At 44.6% G+C, this 20,110-nt stretch overlaps 1 protein-coding gene across 5 annotated transcripts in view; it reads left to right on the top strand.

Annotated features, from left to right (window-relative positions):
- The window catches only part of LOC146782652 (retinal guanylyl cyclase 2-like), a 465,010-nt gene that overhangs the window by 17,492 nt on the left and 427,408 nt on the right, over window positions 1-20,110 (top strand). For 3 of the 5 annotated variants that reach the window (XM_085637789.1, XM_085637786.1, XM_085637787.1), the window contains exon 3: window positions 18,969-19,273. In XM_085637789.1, coding sequence (XP_085493915.1) covers window positions 18,969-19,273 — 305 coding nt within the window. The remainder of the gene's footprint in view (window positions 1-18,968; window positions 19,274-20,110) is intronic. The other 2 variants (XM_085637790.1, XM_085637788.1) reach the window with 1 other exon arrangement.

The raw sequence follows: 20,110 nt of genomic DNA, 5'->3' as shown, positions 1-20,110 counted from the left end.
CATCACTTGGGAAGGTACAGATGAAATGGCCCAGCAAGAAACATACATGCCAGTCACTAGCCTGCGTCACAACGAGTCACATCCTACAAACATTTATGATGACGGTTTTCTGAGTAATGGTCCAAGCAGCTCAGCATCTTCCACTGGTGAGACTCCCAGCATCCCTCGACCATACCATCACATCTGTCTGGCATCCATTTCCTAACGCCTTCTACATCCTCATGCTCAACCTCCCAAAAAGTCGAAACTTTTGTAGTACAACGTGCTTCTCCCCTAAGAACAGTGCTATATCACATTTGGATAAAATCCAAATTCTACTTGGATTTCTATTTGGACATGAATGCATCGTCCCCTTATAGTATGCCCCATTGCAGGTGCCTTCTGCCCCTGCTAAGTAAATACCTCCTCTATGTATAGCAACACTGTATTCCCTATTTGACGTCAGTGTAACTAATAAATACCGCAACTGTCACTGACACATGTACTGTTATACCATTTCCTGTGCTCTGTGACGCTGCTTCAACGCCACTGTGTGCCGAGGCGCAACGTAACGTCTACTCACGTGACTGTAGTTGGCAAAGCATGTGCTGACCCCTGGCTTTGTGTGGTTGATCAGCCTATGCAGTCCTAGTAGTTTCCCAAGGTGCCTCTCCATTCCTTAATTAACATGCAACATTCACATAAGGCACACAAGATAGAGACAGAAATTACCTGGCACAGAGCCCACAAAGGCGGTAGTCATTGGCTTGGCTTTAGAAAGGCCTCAACGGATGTATGACGTTACAACGCATACTTTTACAACGCATGCACTTACAACTCAATTTTTACAACGCAACATCCACTACAACGCATTCCATTACATCGCATGACACTACAACTCATTTTTAAAAACTAACTTTGCAATGCATTCCATTACATCGCATACTACCTTTACAACGCATAAAATTACAACACATAATATTACATTGCATTTAAGGTAAGTTTTGGATAGTATAGGGGTAAAAATTACTATTCTAACTCCAGGGGGTGCAACAGTAGGGTAAGTGTTGGATAGTATAGGGGTAAAAATTACTATTCTAACTCCAGGGGGTGCAACAGTAGGGTAAGTGTTGGATAGTATAGGGGTAAAAATTACTATTCTAACTCCAGGGGGTGCAACAGTAGGGTAAGTGTTGGATAGTATAGGGGTAAAAATTACTATTCTAACTCCAGGGGGTGCAACAGTAGGGTAAGTGTTGGATAGTATAGGGGTAAAAATTACTATTCTTACTCCAGGGGGTGCAACAGTAGGGTAAGTGTTGGATAGTATAGGGGTAACAATTACTATTCTAACTCCAGGGGGTGCAACAGTAGGGTAAGTGTTGGATAGTATAGGGGTAAAAATAACTATTCTTACTCCAGGGGGTGCAACAGTAGGGTAAGTGTTGGATAGTATAGGGGTAAAAATTACTATTCTAACTCCAGGGGGTGCAACAGTAGGGTAAGTGTTGGATAGTATAGGGGTAAAAATTACTATTCTAACTCCAGGGGGTGCAACAGTAGGGTAAGTGTTGGATAGTGTAGTGTAATATTATGCGTTGTAATGGTATGCGTTGTAAAGGTAGTATGCGATGTAATGGAATGCGTTGTAAAGGTAGTTTTTAAAAATGCGTTGTAGTGTCATGCGATGTAATGGAATGCGTTGTAGTGGATGTTGCGTTGTAAAAATTGCATTATAAGTGTAGTGCGTTGTAAAAGTTGCGTTGTAAAGGTTGTTCCCCGGCCTCAACCAGCCCTTAACAGTCGACAATAGGTGAGGAGGAAACTTTGGGGGAAAGGCCCCTATTAGAGCACCTCTGATATTTCAGTAACTGGAGCCAAAATAGCTGGAAGCACAAAGCCTTTGGTAGATTCACATGCCTTGCATCTAAGGATGCAGGGTAGGTGATGAAAAAGAGACCTGCATGCGGATGACCTATCAGAGTGATCCCATCTCATTGCTGCCTTACCTCTGCATCGAAGGAAGGTTCCATCGCGTGAGCTGAGCTGCCTATTTCCACCTAGCTCCTTCTTGACTTGATGTCACAACTGGTGGAGGTGGGGATTGGGAGGTGTCTGGAGGGTATATTTTCTGTGCTCATTATTGGTTGTAGATGCACTTGGTGACCCTGCTTTCTTGGACCGATACAGGACTGCTGATTTTTATCCGTGCTACTCATGCATGATGCGAAACAGCTTGAGGTGTTTGCAAATGTCATTGAGACGTCCAGCAGAAGGAGGTGACAAGTATTCCCATTGTTTAATTCCTGCAGTATGTCCTCCATTACTTGAGCATGCTGGTTTTGGTGCTCCATCATTGGGGGGAGACTGACTGCCTGCTGTTGAGAGGATTTCTATGGACTACAAAAGTTGGTAGATGCTCAGACATGAACTTCTCAATAATTGTTCATATAAGTGAATAGGTAAAGGATGGACTACCACTGCTGACCATAGATGGGCCGAGGGCTATCTGTTGTAAGAGCATGGTGCAAGGAAGTCCAATACGCGGTTGCGCCTCCCACACATTTGGTAGTATAGCTTCAGGAGCCATACTCACTCAGCCCTGAAGTCTTTTTTGCACAAAAGTTGAATTTGCATTCTAAAAAGGCTTGATCTATGAGCACAAATTTACTCAACAAGTAATATAAGGCCATTATAAACACTGCAGTCTGCTTCCAGGATTGGGAATTCCAGAGTCCTAGTGCCCAGAAAAGTTTTTGGGTCTGCAGGTACTCGCAAACTTTTCCTCAGCCCATTCCTATTATATCATGAAAATAGTCAACGATTTACTCCTGTCACAGGGAGCGCAAATTTGTTTCCATAGTGTCGGTGGGCAGAGAACACCTCTAAAAGTGGCGATGGTGTAGGGGAACATGCATTTCCACAACAACAAAGGTTAGCAACCATATTTTGGTAGATATTTGCACAAACACAAATACACCTTTAAAATTGTTGGTGAGGAAATGGAATTCACAATAATTCTAGGGGAACTCATATGACAACTGACAGCTGCAACTTCCTGAAAATCTCTTAATTTCAAAACAGTCAAAAATGATCTCTAAGCATTGGAGGAAATCTATGTGACTGCCTTTCTGGCTGTTTTCCACTGTTTAGTTGTCCATTTAGGATAAAACAAAGTGAATGAGGTTTTCATCATTGAGTATTGGAGAGGGTCTGTATTGGAGAGAGTCTGTATTGAAGAGAGTCTGTATTGTATCCAATTAACATCAGAGGAGCCAAAGGCTGTCCGAAGGTGGATGAACGGTATTGGACAACGCAGTAAATTCCAACCATCTGTCTGGGGATTTGGCTGTAGCACTGCTGATCCAGCTCAAGTGGCCGCGTACTCTTATTTCTGAGCTCTGGCTTCTGTCTGTGAATAAGGTGACAAATTCGAAGCACTTTCCTGAGTCTGAGAGGGGATTGGCCAATATTCCATTACTTTCAAAGACAGTGGTTTGCTTAATGGATGAGCCAGTTTAGACAGAATACTCTTGTTTCAATAATAATCTTTTTGTGGGTTTCCCTAGTTTGTCTGTATGACAAAATTGTGGTTTTTTTTCCCAGTTTGAGTCTGACAATATTATCCCGGGAGGCAGAGGTTTCATTTTTTCATTTTCTGGATGAGTGACATCGTGGTGTCGACAGGGCTGTCCAGGTTTGTCTTGTAACGCTTGACCACATGCTTGTTCCGGCAAACATCGTTTACACCGCGGTGTTTACACCACAATACCTTTACAACGCGGGTATTAAAACGCAAGTCATTACAATGACTTGCGCTGGATGGCGCTCTAACCTAAGGAATAGTATGATTTACTATTCCAACACCTTCCCTACTGTACGAAGACTGGAGTTGGAATAGTAAATCATACTATTCCTAAGTCCAGCGCCCTCCAGCGCAAGTCATTGTAACGACTTGTGTTGTAATGCCTGCGTTGTAAAGGTATTGCGGTGTTCATTTATTTCTAGGTTGAGGAACAAAAGGCGATCTAAGAATTCACTTGAAAAAGCTGTTGACTCTTGAGAGCTGAATTTATGAAGGTCAAGAATGTGGCCAGGTGTGTGTGTGTGGGGGGTATGCAGCACGTTTGTATCAGGTCACTGTGTGGAATTCACCTTGGGTGCAAGAAGACAAGATCAGCGTAGTAATGCTAATAAAAGTTGAAGTTGCAGGAGACCAACACATTTTGTTTAGAATGTTCCAAATGTCCCAAAGCTGGCCATGGACAAAATTGCAGGTTCCAGTCCATCAAGGAGGGGGTCTGTCGAAGAGCCAGGTTTTGAGGTTTCTTGCGAAGATGGGGAGCGATGTTATGGTTGAGCTGAAGGTTGTTCCAGGCTCTGGCCACGTGGAAGGAGTAGGAGCGGCCTCCCGAGCTGGTCTTTCTGGTGCGATGGACTACGGCGTAGGAGAGCTGGGCTGATCGTAGGGTCCTTTGGGGTGCTTGGAATTTGAGTCGGCTATTCTGGTATGCTGCTCCGGTGTCATGGAGGGCCTTGTGAGCGTGGGTTAGCATCTTGAAGGTGACTCTAGCTTCGATGGGGAGTGTGCGCAGGTGCTGGGAAATGTGGCAGTGTCTTGGCAGGTTGAGGACCAGTCTTGCGGCGGCGTTTTGGATGTTCTGTAGCTTGCGGGTGAGGTTTTTGTTTATTCCGGCATAGAGTGTGTTGCCGTAGTCGAGCCTGCTGGTGACCCGGGTGTGAGTGACGGTCTTTCTGTGTTCGAGGGGGATCCATTTGAAGGTCTTACATAGGAGGTGGAGGGTGTGGAAGCAGGAGGACGAGACGGAGTTAATCTGGCGGTCCATTTTGAGCTCTGAGTCCAGGATAATTCCCAGGTTGCGTGCGTGGTCCGTGGGGGTGGGCAGGCTTCTGAGGGCGGGGGGCCACCAGGTGTCGTTCCAGGCGTCTGGGTTTGGGCCCATGATGAGTACTTCCGTTTTGTTGGTGTTTCGCTGTAGGCAGCTGTTTTTCATCCATTTGGCGACGGCTTCCATACCTTCTCGAAAGTTGTCTGGCGATGTTGGGTTTGTTGGATAGGTAGAGGATGAGTAGGGTACCGTCTGCGTATGACACAATGTTGAGTCCGTAGGTTCTGACAATGGGGGCGAGTGGAGCCATGTAGATGTTGAAGAGTGTAGGGCTGAGGGAGGACCCCTGGGGGACTCCGCAGGTGGTAGGTGTAGGGTCCGAGCGGAAAGGAGGGTGTCTGACCTGCTGCGTTCTGCCAGAGAGGAAGGAGCGGATCCAGTCGAGGGCCTTGTCTTGGATCCCAGCGTTGTGGAGTCTGCGTATTAGGTGCGGTGAGAGACTGTGTTGAACGCCGCTGAGAGGTCGAGGAGGATGAGGGCTGCTGTTTCTCCTTTGCCCTGTGAGGTTCGGATGTCGTCTGTTGCGGCGAGGAGGGCAGTTTCCGTACTGTGTTTTTTTCTCTGGCCGGATTGGGAGGAGTCGAGGATGTTGTGCTCTTCAATGAATGTGGCGAGTTGGCTGTTGATGGCTTTCTCAATGACTTTGCTGGGAACAGGAGCAGGGAGATGGGTCTGTAGTTTTTGAGGTCGGTGGGGTCCGCCGAGGGTTTCTTCAGGAGGGAGTTGATCTCAGCGTGTTTCCAGTCGTCAGGGAACGAGGCGGTTGCCAGGGAGCAGTTGATGGTGTGGCAGAGCATGGGTGTGATGGTGTCGGTGGCTCTGTTGAAAATGTGGTGGGGGCAGGGGCCCGTGGGGTCCCCGGAGTGGATTGACTTCATCGTCTTCAGTGTGTCTTCGGTGGTGAGGGCTGTCCAGTTATCGATCGTTGGCTTCAGGGTGTCGGGGTGGTTGGTGAGGGTTCAGTGTGTTGGTTTTGTGGTGGGAAAAGGTGCTGAGTTTGTCGTAGAGGTTTTGTGAGGGAGGGTTGTCGGTGGACTCGCAGGTGGGATGGGCGAACTCCTTGATGTTGATGTTGAAGAGTTCTTTGCTGTTGTGTGCATGAATGGAGATTCTGTCTTCAATCGCTTTTTTCCTCATTTTTCTGATGAGTTGGTGGTGAGAGTTGGTGGCGGCTCTGAAGTTGTTGTGGGCTTCTGTGGATTTGGTGTTCCTCCAGGCCTTTTCGAGACGGCGGCAAGTGAGTCTGGACTCTTGAAGTTCGGTGGTGAACCATCTAGCTTTCTTCGCGTGGGTGTTGTTGTTTTTCTTGAGGGGGGCTATGGTGTTGGCACTGATGGAGATCCATCTGTGCATGGTTCAGGCTCCGGGGCTGGCGTCGTCATTTTCCGCGATGGTTGGGGTGGAGTTGCTGAGTGATGAGGTTAGCTGGTCGTCGGTGATTCTGGTCCAGTTTCTTCGTGGGAGCAGGTGCTGGTGTCTGTGGATGGTGGGTATTCTGAAGGTGAAGTGGACGCATCGATGGTCAGTCCATGGGAGTTCGGTGGTATGACTGAATGTGATGGAGTTTCCTGATGTGAAGAGGGGGTCGAGGGTGTGTCCTGCTGAGTACATGGGTTCGGTCACGATCTGGCTGAGTCCAATGTTGTGGAGGTTGTCCAGGAGGGATGTCGTGCTGGGGTCCAGTTGGTTGTCGAGGTGGAAGTTGAGGTCTCCCAGTAGGGTGTAGTTGGTGGACGCGATGGCATGCGGGGAGATGATGTTCGTGATGGAGTTGGCAAAAAGTCAGCTGTGTCCAGGGGGTCAGTAGATGAGGGTTCCTCGGAGGGTCGAGGTAGGACTGGCCAGTATCTTGAAGTGAAGGTGTTCCATCAGGTCCGTGGGCTTGTCGGGGAGTGTGCTCAGGTGGAGGGTGGATTTGTGGACAATGGCGATTCCTCCTCCCGGGCGGGTGGGGCGGTCCTTCCTGGAGATCTTGTATCCTTGGGGAATGGCAATGGCGATGTCCGGTCCCGAGGTGGTATTGGTCCAGGTTTCGGTAAAGAATGCTATGTCCGGGGTAGTGCTGTCGAGGAGGTCCCAGATTTCAGTGGCGTTTTTGTGTAGGGATCGGACATTGAGGAGGATGTATTGCAGGGTCTTCGGTCCGGTTGTGTTCTTGCGGGCGGATTGCGCTGGGTCAGTGGTCTTGGCGTTGCTGCAGGTGTGCCGGCAGCGGGGACAGCTGAAAGGTTCGTCGGGGTCGGCTGGTGATGCTAGCTTGAAGTTGTTGTTGTGGCTTGGGTTTAGAGCGTGGAGTACCACTGGGTCATAGCGTTGACAGTGCAGAGATCCAGGGTTCCTGGCGCTGGTCGCAGTTGAGTCGGGCACAGACGAGCTTGCCTTTGGCGCCCCGGCGGCGCGGCCGCCATTAAGTAGGACTCGGGGAGGGCTGGACAGCTGGGAAGCGGGAGCGGGGAGAGGAGTTGGATTGGGCCGGTTGCACTGGTCATGCTTGGGGTGAGGGGCCGCGGGGGCAGCAGAGGCGGGGAAAAACGGGCTGAAAAAGGCAAAAGGAAAAAGGCAAAAAGAGAGAGAAAAGTGCAAATAAGGCAGCAAAAGTGCAAGAAAGAGTGGAGGAAAGACACAAAGGATACAGGAGAGTGAAAGGGGGAGATTGAGATGAGGGTAAAAAACGAGTGAAAAACGGAGGAAAGACACAGAAGGAGAGTGAAGGGGGAGCTTGAAATGAGGGGAAAACAACAGGAAAAAGTGCAAGAAAGAGTGGAGGAAAGACACAGAGGACACAGGAGAGTGAAAGGGGGAGATTGAGATGAGGGTAAAAAATGAGTGGAAAACAGAGGAAAGACACAGAAGGAAAGTGAAGGGGGGAGCTTGAAATGAGGGGAAAACGACAGAAAATGGAGGAAAGACCCAGAAGGAGAGTGAAGGGGGAGATAGAAGTGAGGGAAAACACGAGTGAAAAAGGAGAGAAAAAGCAGAGCAAGAGAATGGAGATAGAGGTCCACTGGACCACCAGGGATGAGGTGCAGGTGAAACCTGCGGGTGGAGAAGAAGCCTGGAACACCAACACTCGAGCGTGCAGGGGCTTGGGGGAAGGCCTCACTTAATGGTGGAGCTGCGATGGAGGGAGAGCAATTTCACTGACAATGAGTGCACATTCATCCATGGGAAGGAGAGGGGAGGGAGTTGCTGTTGAGATGGGCAAATAGAAAGTTTGCTGTTTTGGAGGAGTTCACATTTAGGGAGCGGAAAGCTATCCAGTGTCCTGCAGCTGTTAGACTGACAAAGCATTTGTTTTGGGGGAAAGGAAGGAAGATAAAGATGTGTTTCTTCAGTGTTCACATGAAATGAGAAGACAAAATAGGAAATTATGTCACCAGGCGAGGTGGTGTTGAGGGTCAGCAAGTGAGGACCCAGGAATATGGCTAGTAAGGGGTAGGTGTCAAGAGAAAGGGTCGCCAGAAGATAGAGAAAGTGTGGTTTGAGAGTAGAAATAGTCTACAGCACCTTATTTGTATTGCCTAGAGAGGAAAGAATGATGAGCATGGGGAAGTTGTGCTCTGTGTCATTGGAGTGAAGCACTGCTGAGGAATGAGTGAAGGGCACTGAGGCTGACAGACTGGGTCTTAGAGAAAAAAGGACGATGGGGTAAAAGGCAACATGTGAAGGGAGACAGGGGATCATCCGTCTGCTGTTTCAGTAGGTGTAGAATAGCCGCAGACGTAAAGCATTCTGGGTAAATTCCAGTGACGAACAAGCTGGAATTATGTAACTAAAATTAATGAATTAATCATTTGAGAGGAAAATGTGTCAGAGCGAACACAGGAGGGGTTAGCAGTGCAGAGAATGAGTGCAGCAGGTTAAGTAGAAAATAACACACCAATGGGGCATTATCAGAGGCATTAAAAATACTGTAGGGTGGGTTTTTAATGAGAAGTAGGGAACACAATCATTGTCTGTTATTTTGAGTTCTGCTAGAAGGGTCAGACTGGCCTAGAGGGCAATCAGACAGTGCCTGACCGGCTGATCTGACTTTAGTGTGGGGGCCAATTTTTGGCTGTACGTGGGCCTGTTTTGTGATCTGCTGGGCCGGGTTTTACTGTTGATTTCCTCATATTAAAACAAACATCGCCTATAGCAAGCTCAAATCCAGGCAGTCTTCCATACCCCACAAAACACTTATACAGCCTGTCTTTATAAAAGTTCCCCAAATTACAAACATGGGACATATTTTTACCTTTCTAATACACTAATGAGGGCTACTTTTATTTTGCTGTCTGAGCCTGTTTTCTGTCCCAGTCCGACCCTGACTGCTGGCGCATGGGCTGGACTAGCGGAAGATAGTATGGGCTAGTAGTGTGGGGATAATGTTTGAGGAAAGAGGTTACATTGAGGAAGTTGGCTTATTTGAGTGAATCAAGGGCAGAATCGTCATATTTGAAAATCAACTTCTGAGAGGGCATCTGACTTCCATGAATTTCTTCAATGTGTGTACGTTTGCGTTTTCAGGGCAAGGAGGGTTGGTGTGAGCCAGGGTTGTGCACATGCAGAAGAGGGGGTAAAGGTGCATCGCTGAACTATTGAAAAGCACATAGTTGGGGCTCTTCAGGAATACTATCAACCTGTATTGAATGTGGTTAACCGTGGTCAAGGAGGATTTTACGCCTGGAGATGGGTGTTGAGGAAGGTGGGATGATGGGTGGCTATTAGTGCTTTGGCAAGTGAAGTAAGGAGAGGGTGCAATGATGAGACAGGACAGGAGGCGAGTGGATTGGTGACTAGGGTGAGATCAGCTAGAGTACCGGGAGCTTGGTTGAGGAGCACCTGTGTGGCAGGTAGGACCTGATTGAGAATGGACTGTTGACGAGTGTTTAGGTTCATGCTGAATTCATCATCAAATATTATTAGTTTAATTTATAGAGCGCGTGAATCACCCCGGGGGTGGGTATCTCAGCACAAGGCAGAGGCACAGGCAGGAAGGAAACCATTTAAAACAGCACTATCTTCAGTCATCTCCTGAAACTGGCACGATCAGTTGAGGTATGAATGTAATAAGGCAGCTTATTCCAGTAGATTGGGGTTATGTAGGAGAAGGAAATGCCTCCCATGCGAGACTTTCTGATCCGAGGGACAGTAAGCAAAGCCTGGCCACTTGATCTTAGAAATCTAGCTGGACGTTAGTGGGTGAGCCTTGAAGAGAAGTAGCTGGGTCCTTTTCCGATCAAAGAACTATGGGTTAGGCAGCAGATTTTAAAAACAAATCTTTTCTGAATTGGTAGCCAATGTAAGTAGTGGAAAAGGGGGGAGGAAGCCGCCTCCGAAGGAAGGTTGCACATGAGACGAGCTGCGGTGTTCTTGACAACTTGTAGCTGTGATAGCAGCTTATCATTTGCAGAGGCCGGTAGGGCATTGCCATAATACAGACAGGATATGACTAGTGCCTGTACCAATGTTTTCCTCTCATAAAGAGGGAGGAAGGGGAAGGCTGTCCTTAGCAGACGTATTGTATGGAAGCAGGTAGCAGTAATGGACAGTACCGTCTCTTTCATGGTGAGGGATTGATCGAGTCATACCCCTAAGTTCTTAAGTACCAGTTGGGGGGCAGGAGCAATACCTAATTCAGGAGGTCACCGGTCAGAGGCCCAAAGTTGTTGGGCTTTGCCAAACAGCATAAGTTCAGTTTTCCCAGTATTTAACTGGAGATAGTTTAGACCACATGGTCTCTAAATGGTGAAGCCAGCTACAATATGGTGTTGGAGCCCTGAAAGAATCTCTGAGTGGTTCAAAGGGAGCATTAGGATGCAATACTGGGAGCACAGAATAGGTCATTGGTTATGATGTACTTAAGAGAGGGGGATTGGCAAGTCTCAGATGGTAGGGAGTGTGTGAAGGACAGGGCTATGTTCAGGAGGATTTTGAAGCTGCTGCCTTTATATAGAGTTCAAGGTGTGTCTCTCTCCCTGCTTGCCCTGATTACCAGCTTTGCTATTAAAAGTTAGCAGGACACGCCTACTTTTCATGACTCTCCTCTAATACCAGTGGTTGATCAGTCAAGGACTAATTTTAGAAGGTGGTGTGAAGATTTGTCCAAAATACTGCAGAACACAAGTTATTACAATCAATACATAATAATGGCTTACAAGATTCACTTAAGATTGCAGATAGAGCCATTGTTTTTAAATAAAAATCACTATTACCATGTATGGATGTAGATTTCAGAATATTTGAAACTCACAAAGGATTCCTTGGGTACTTCCGTAAGCCAGTGTCACGTGCAGGTTTCCAGGCATACTCTTTGAACACTTCTGCAAATTCCAATTATATGATCATGCAGAGGTGTTTCTGCATATGTGATTGTAAGTAAAATAAATGTCACATGCGGAAATGCCTTCATTTGTTTACAGTTACACATTTATTTTCTCTTTCACTATATTAATTATAATAATAATTCAAATTTGTAAAGTAAGAACATAAGGGTTTCAAGGGGGATAGGGGCCGTCGGTGAAATTAAGTGATCTATTGTCCAGAGTCACATGATGTTGAGCTGAGCTGCCACCGGCGATCGCCCAGTGAGCCAGCCGCTTTAGCCGCTGCGCCACACCTCTCCCTTAAGGGAACTCTCCCCATGGAGAAGCTTCTTTCATTCCTGCTAATTGTGGATGCGTCTCACTCACATTCCTTTCCTGGAAATAAATGTATAATTTCCACGGGGGAATGGTTTGCAGAAAAAGTCTGTCAATACGCATAGACATGTATCTCTATGAGCAGTTAAAATGGTGAACAATTGGAAAACTAGAAATCTTTGGTCCTTCTGGTTTACATCATTTGACCCCAGATGTACATTAGCATATGACATAAGTTAATCAACCTAGCAGCTGTTGCCTTTTAGGAGATTGAGCTTCCTACTGCTTGTGTTGTTATTTGGCATTAGTATAGCACACGATCTGTCATTAGTATGGCATCACAGAGCGTTTCGGAAATCTATGGTTGATTTTCCAGCTTGTTCCTAGGTTCAGTCACAGACTGGGGTCTAAATCAGTTGTTTGGGATATAAGGGCGGATAATTAAATGATAATATATGTGTTAATTGACCGGTCAGTGTACAATATTTGAGGGTTTGATGGGTGAGACTGGAGTGGTACACTAAATCACTTATGAGACTTCTTTGTTGGTATTCCTATCTATAAGAAATTGGGTTACTAGTTAAGTACTACTCAAGCAGCAGCCACAGTTCTTCTCAGGGTGAAGTCACAAGTAAACCCTAAATTAACTTGTGCTAACCCCCCTGGTAGCTTGGCACTGAGAAGTGAGGCGTAACTTAGAGGCAATGTGTAAAGAATTTGTGCAACACTTCAAACAGTAACACAGTAGATACACACCACAAAAGGATCCCACACCAGTTTAGAGAACAATGGTATTTTTTTTATAAATCAAGCCAGACCAAAATGAAACAAATCCAGCCAGTAAAACCGTAGATATGCAGTTTGAAAGATTTTAGTGAAAATAGCCCCAAAATCACAAAGCACCAACTGTTGTTATCTGTCTCCTCGGACTGGGACAAAGCCCCAAGTTCAGGCCAACCATGATGGAGCGTAGGCCGGCTACAGTCCTTTAGAGCAGCAGTCCAGAAGAGTGATAGTCCTTTCAGCAGCACAGAAGTCATTCATACTGGCTGATTATCCTCAGGGCCAGAAATGCACAGAAGAGTTGGTATCTGCTATCCAATATTTATACCTAGTGCTCTTCCTCTGGAAGGTGAGAGAAGCTTCTGGAGGTTTCCCTTCAAAGTGCCCAGGCATCCTGCATTCCCTATTCTGGCTCCAGACTAACTACAGGATGTAGCAAAAGGGGTATGCAGTTCCTTGAAAAAATAGAATAGAAAGGACAGGTCGGTTTATGAACTGAGGAATCAGATGGGGGCATCTAATTGCTCAGGAGCAAAAGCTCTCACACACCCACATGGGTGTCATGTTCCATCATAGGGCATGCTCTTTGTGGGGCTGGCGCTGCAATGCCCGACAGGCACCCTCAAGGGGGCTCTTTGCTGGAGTACTTTGGTTTTATGCTGCATGTGAAGTGTGGGTATAAGTGTAGATTGGTGTGAGTGTAGGTAACTTTAAAATAGGCTAAAAGGTACCCTGGAGATCCTAATATGTGGGTCCTCATGTCTAGATTAAAAAACTAATAATGGTGGCTGAATGCAGAAGCAATGGTCTCTGTCTGCTCATAAAATTGAGCATAGGTGGGTCGACATGTTTTTAGCTGCTATTACCGATCAATGGCAATTTATCAGGACCTGGATCCCTAATCTACACAGTGATTGGGATAGTGTTAGGAATATTAGTGAATGGTTTCTAAAAACCCTTTGTTTATTTGCTTCCTTTGTTTTGATTGCTTCATTCCCAGTCAGTCAAATGGATGAGTCAATCTACTGCACTCACTCACTTTTAACCTCGGCATCTTAGAAGCTTCCTTAGACGTGGCCAACCAAGCCAACAGCTCCTTTTCTATTGGGCTCTTCTGCATTACTTTCTCGGGATTATTAGGTAGGGCTTGGGTAGGAATCAGTGGTCTACTAGCTCCATCTTTGTGACCTCAATCCTGTTACCTTTTTCTTTCTTTCTCAGCCTGGCCTATCGAGAGCTGTCCCTGTAAAGCCCTCAACGTCGGTCAGAATCTACTCCTGTAGCTAGAGCTCTGTGTGTTTCATCCTTGGGTCTGGACTTTATGGATTAAGGGCGGAGTGGCTCAAGGTCATCACAGCTGGTGTAGTGTGCTGGCTGGTGGTCAGGTTGTGGGGTAGGGACAGTCAGGCTGGCTCAGCTCCTCAAGTATCTTAGGAACAATGTGACTCCTTCTGGTAATTCACAGGGAACAGCCTACTCTTTCTATGTGTGTCCCATTTTAACTGCATTGTAAAAATATGTATTTATATTTGTTTTTTATTTGTCCATCATAACCATTAAAAATGTATATAGAATTAAAAAATGTTATTATAATAGTGCAGACACTCTAAGAAGTATACATTTCTTTATAGGTATGCATTTCAAGCAATATAAATAATACCTTTTACTAAATCACCAACAGGGGCGTAGCATGGTCAGTATGATGGGGGGGGGGGTTGAAATTCAGATTTCCCAACAATCATGCTGGGACGTCTTGTTGCAATACACATGATACGAGAAGTAGGACATGAGGGGTGCTTAAGTCCATTTCTTCAGATTATGTGTCTTAGTGACTCACTGCTAGTATAAAGAAGCAGTGGTAAAGGCAGTATTTCTGGTGTTGGCAGGCTGGTGTGATAGTTAAGTTCTTGTTATCAAAGTATTAAAAATCCTCTATTAACTCCAGGCATCCCTTTATTAGCAGAGTCGCCGGGTATATTAAAACTATCAAAGAAGTAGGGTTGTGAGTAAGTAATGGTCCTATGACCCTAGTGCCAACATGTTTCAGCCCTTAGAGATTGTCCCGAGAGGATCCTGGGCTTTCTTCAGGGCAATTAACAGGGAATTTTTAATCTTTAAACTCCCTAGCCTATTTCTCCTAAGTGCTTCCTGGAAGATGATCGAGCCCACCCTGACCTTTAGGAGTCAGGGTGAATCCGATGATAAAGCATTACACTACTAGAGTGTGTGAGGGTTATATAACAAAAAGGAATTGCTTCCTTCCCTGCTTATGAGCGGATGGTGTACCACCTCATGAGAGTAGTGCCTGACCATTCTTAGTAATTAGGTAGGATACTTATTTGTTTGCGAGGTTTAGCCAGGGAGGACGTATCCCTCCAGTACCTCTTCCAGTAAGGGGAAGAACCTCTCTACCCTTCCAGCCTGGAAAGGTTTATCCTTTTCCTGAAGCCAAGATTCAATAAAACTATCAAAGTACTTAAACCACAGGCAGCTACAATGTTACGGTGTCACCTAAACACTTTAAAACTCATATAGGAGGAAGGAAATAAATCACCATGTATTTAGGCACCCAAATCGCAGGTTACTAAAAATTTATAAGAATGATAAATAAAATGGAAAGCACACATGCAGCTGGGTTTATCGCTGAAGATAAAGCAACTGTTTGTAGGTGGATGTGAACAATGTGCTCAGGCTTCGTGCAATTACTCAAAGTGAAAGAAGCCATTGGGTATGTACAGTGGGCTGAACCACTGACCCATAGTATGGGCTGTGTTGGGCGGAAGCAAAATGGGAATGAAAATTGTATGGACCAATGGATGGAGAGTGCTACCCAAAACCCCCTGTATGTATGTATGTATGTTTGTTATATAAAAAGAAGTTTGGAAAAACAATAACTTAGCAAGACCGCTAAAGCTGAGGCCAGACCTAAATATAAGATTATATTTTCTTTCAACTGGCCTGGGTAATACCACATCCTAGTGTTCGCATGGTTATTTAAAACATTCTAAGTTTCCTGTGGCAGTATCACATAAAGTGGGCGCTAAGTTAAGACGCAGATTTCAATAGTTGAAGATCTTGAGCAGTTGTATTTGATTGTCACTGAAAATTGAAAGGACTTTGCATCTTTTGACAAAAAATGTAAGGGCATTTTTTAAGATACCTAAAGTAAAAAATAAGGCAGCCACATAATACTACAATAGCAAAATGGCAGCTGGTATCACAACAGGTTGGCAGGGAGGGGAGAGGGTGCTCTGTTGTAAATGTGGCAGAGGGCCCTGCTTGTTAATCCCCTTTAGAGACAGTCAGACCTTAAGTCTTGCAGTGACAGAGCCCCTGTTAGCTCTATCAGTGAACTATTTCCCCCAACAGGCTGACAGAGTAGGTGCTGTTGGAGGAAGGATATTACACCATCCACCCTATTTAGGGTGGATTGTGTAGTCTGATTTTTCGTGTCCCACACTTCCAGGAAAACTCTGGTGGTCAAGGAAAGGAAATAAACAGTAAAAACCCCACATCCTGGGAGACAACTCACAGGGTGCAGGAATCGTTTCCCCTCCACTGTCTTGACAGACACTACTCCTTCCATCAAACTCTTGATAAGGCCCAAAGTTGTTTCACTAAAGCGCTATGACTACTGATTGGCTAGTAAAACCACTGATTCACAGGATGGCTCAATGTCTGAGAAGATTCTTTCTGATTGCCCCTTGCCGCCCCACATAGAAACAAATTGTTACCCAAAGAGTTCTGCCAGAAGGGAAAGAAACAATGCTTTGCAGTTCTTGAGAAAGGGGTCTGATGACTGTTTGGAAAATCAAAGTGAACCCTCCCTCACACAAGAAAGAAATAAAGCTACCCCTGGACTGTGTCTCAAGGGAGACACTTGACATGCTCTGGGGATGTGGCCATCATCAAAGTTGAGTGCTATGTGGAACAAGCTGTCACTGGTTCCCACCTGCGGTTGGAACTGAATTTTCATGGTTGCCGCAGCTTCTGCTCTGCCGTTTTGCTTGTTCTGGAGTTCCTCTATCTCTCACAAATCAAAGTAGGCAGCGACATCTGAGAAGCTAAGAACAGTGCTGCCAGAGAAGATGCTTCTAAATCTGCTGACTTAGCGTGAATCAGTGCGGCTATAAAAGGACACAAATCAATTTAACCCCATTTTGAACCCCATAGGTTAACTGCAGCACAATACATTAATTAAAATCCCGTGTTATGTGTAGCAAGTAGATGCCACCTTTGTTTCTCACAAGGTTTCAGTAAACAAGGTCTGCATCCATTGAAAGAGTGGGTCCCAGAAACAATTTCTACTGATTCAATTGATTTTAATTTAAAGGTTACAATTGGAAGGAGCCAGTGGAATCCTAGACATGTGTGCATTCTGGGAAGAATGTATATTGACATTATGGACGAGAATATGCTTACAAAATGAACTTAGATTCACAATGAACCGACTACCACATTTTAATACAGTTTTGCCTGTCAATTTCACCTCACAATCTTGTCTGGGTCTCTTTTGCAGGGGAATTTTTCATTGTGACCAGAAGTAACATTCTTGCTCTCGGTGTGGGACATCTTGGATCGGGCTAGGCAGTAGTTCTTGAATTTAGTGCATATTTCGCATCCTCTGGCAGCATGTCAGCATGGCAGTGCTCACAGCTGCTGAGCCTTAGCAGTTCTTCTAGATGGACTTGGACTCATTCTCAGCACACAAGGTAGTCTACCTCCTTCTTGGGTCCAAGCATCTGTGGGCTTTTCTTTCTGAGTCCTGGAGCCTGATCTTGACTCTTAAAGAAGGGGCAGGCTCAGAACTTACTGCTGATCCAGTATTTTCCTGTCTTGGGAAAAACAGTCATACATGTTGAAATGAATATATCTTAGGATAAAACCCAATTTCAAGATGAAATAAGCCCTCTGCTACACAGCAGTATAGAAAACCTGGTCACAACTCTTCTGTGCAGGAAAACATAACAAGTCCATCAAATATTGTGGAACAAGGAGGATGGCGTAGATGCCATGGAGCTTGAACCCTATAGACAGAGCATTAGATGACACCATGTCATCCATTCACAGGAGTATTTACCTTAGCCGTCAGTCGTTAATATGCAGCAGCGAAGAGTACTCATTAATATTTCCAAGTGACAGCATGTCATCCATTTACAAGAGTATTTACCTTAGCCGTCAATCGTTAATACGTTGCAGCGAAGGGTACTTATTAATATTTCCAATTTACAGCCAAGTGTAGATATCAACACCCTTAGAGACACAGTTCATGAAGTGTCATCTGACCAATAATTATTGACAAATTAAGGTATAAGTAGTCTTGACTACACAAGCAAATATTGTCTAGACAAACAGCTGCCATGTGCCATAAATCTAAGATCATTCACACTGCACATCTAAACACACATTCACTTAATATTTAATTAATGTTTAGCATATTCATATTAATTGTCAGATTAGTCTCCAGGCGATTTTTTTCTATTTAAATGAAGAGATTTCTCCTTAATCTTCCTTTAACATTCTTAGGTGGTGTTATCTACAAATACATATTATAGACGAGTGACCAAAAGGCTTGGAGTTAAAATGTTCACAGTTAATCCAATGATTTCAGTTTTAAGATTAGTGGATATAAGACACTAATGCTCCCTCAAACTCCTACTCAAACTATTTTGCTGCATCAATAATATAATGAAAAATGTAAATGTAAGCTGTCAATAAAAAGGATTCTAAAGATATAGTAGGTTGAGAAATCTACTTTCTTCAAATATGTAATAGTTAATACAACATCCTCCTGTCATGACAGATACAAGATACTACTTAAATAACCTACTAACCTCTAGACTAGTCTTTTGCCCGACTTCTATAGGATTTTAAATGAGACATGCATTAAAAATATAAGGAATATATTTTGAATAGATACACATGCACTTATTAATTATCAAAAAGTATCTTTAGAGAATATTGGTTATGATGAAAATGATTTGTTTGTTTTTCTCTCTTATCTCTTGATTCTGAAAATTTGTTGAAAGATCTTTGAATCATATTTGGGGATGTGGGAGAGTAGCGCCATTTTGGGCACGCATGCTCTAATGGTAGGTAAAGCCCTTTCCAAATCCCCAACAGCGACGTTGTTTCATATTCTTCCTTTGGCTTTTGTGCTCTTACAAACTAAGAATGTATGAGCATTGGCAAAGCAGGGATTTTATGATGGCTACTTAATTGGTAGAAAAATTGATTTTTTTTTTTGCTTCAGTCGATGTTTGGGTGACTCTCTGTACTCTCCAATTTATGTTTAAAGAAAATAATGTACAAAATGTATACAGAAATATTTGGGATGATTTGATGAACTGTATCACTAATGTGTGCCTCGTTAGTAAAAATCTTTATTTAATTTTTTTGTCTTATGTATATGTTGTCCCATGTTGATTTCGTTTATAAGAACATTCTGAAATATAGCACATGGTTCATTTCTGTTGGATGACAATGGTATCACTATGTTCTTTATCACTCTGTACTGTTATCATATATGGCCAAGGGTTGCTTATCATGTATGCAAGAAAGAATTGAATATTAATCAGGACAAACAAAAGAAAATCTAACTTATAAAACTAAAGATAATGTGTGGCTAAGGTTGTGTGACTCATGGACCTGACTCTTCTCTGTTTTCCCCAAGCAGTTGTTATCCTCTGCATGCATTCCGTGCTGATCGGTGGTGAAGAGCAGAGAATCCTACTGGAGAAGGCAGACGACTTACGGATGACAGATGGCTCCTATGTGTTTCTCCCCTACGACACCTTGCACTACAGCTTACCTTATCACCGGGTACCCTATTATCTCCTTGGAAACAACACTCAGCTACGGCGCGCCTACGACGCCGTTCTTACCATCACCATCGACTCAAAGGATAGGACCTTCGAAGACGCCTTCCAGGAGGCGCAGAATAACGGCGAGATCCCATCTGGATTGAATGCGGAAGAGGTAATCATGGTTATAGTGGGGTGGTGTGAATTTGAGTGGTAGTGAAAGCCCAGCATCATCTGGGTAATATTGATCACAAGAGACTCCTGGGTAGCAGTAACCCATGGGTAAAGGGACATGAGTGGCTGTAGCAAAGAGAAAAGTAGACATGGTTCATTCAAATTAAAGTATAAGGCACCCTGGGTTGCAGTCAAAATGTACATACAGAAGGACGGCTGTAAAAAAAAAGGTGAACATGTTTGTCAAATGAGGAATGAGTCTAACATGAATATAAACAGGAAAAAAAGCTCCAACGAGGAGAGTGTGGCTCTAACCAAAAGAAAACATGCAGACCCTAGTATAGCCGGTGGTGATGCAGAAGAAGCTGCTGAAATGAGAAAAAGGGCCGAAGAAGTGCTCATGAAAATAAGAAAAAGACACAGAGGTGGGTGAAACCCATGGGAAAAGATGCCTAAGTGGCCCAATTGAGTTGAAGGAGCTTAGGAGGTTTTAGCCAACAGAGAAAAGAGTGGGGGTAATCTATGTGAGTAATAGTATCAGTGATTGTGACCAATGAGATGGGAAGCAAACATCCTAAGTTCAAAGTAGGAGATTCTTTAGCAAGTGTCTAAAGAGGTATTTGTGGCTCTCGCCAATCGAAAAAGAGATTTAGTGTCTTCAGGTTATTGGAATAAATGCTAGCTTTAACCTCCCACAGAAGTCACCTACAAGTATAAAGTGACATTAGTAAGTATTCTCTTCAGAGAAATGATGTTGGGTGCACTGATTTGCATATGGCTGGGTCCAAACTGGAATGGCATGGTGAGCAAAGAAACTATGGATTTAGGCCCAGATCTC

The sequence above is a fragment of the Triturus cristatus genome, chromosome 12, assembly GCF_964204655.1.
Source record: "Triturus cristatus chromosome 12, aTriCri1.1, whole genome shotgun sequence".
Classification (NCBI taxonomy): Eukaryota; Metazoa; Chordata; class Amphibia; order Caudata; family Salamandridae; genus Triturus; species Triturus cristatus.
The sequence above is the reverse complement of the archived record's forward strand: the minus strand, read 5'-3'. Positions and strand labels throughout refer to the sequence as shown.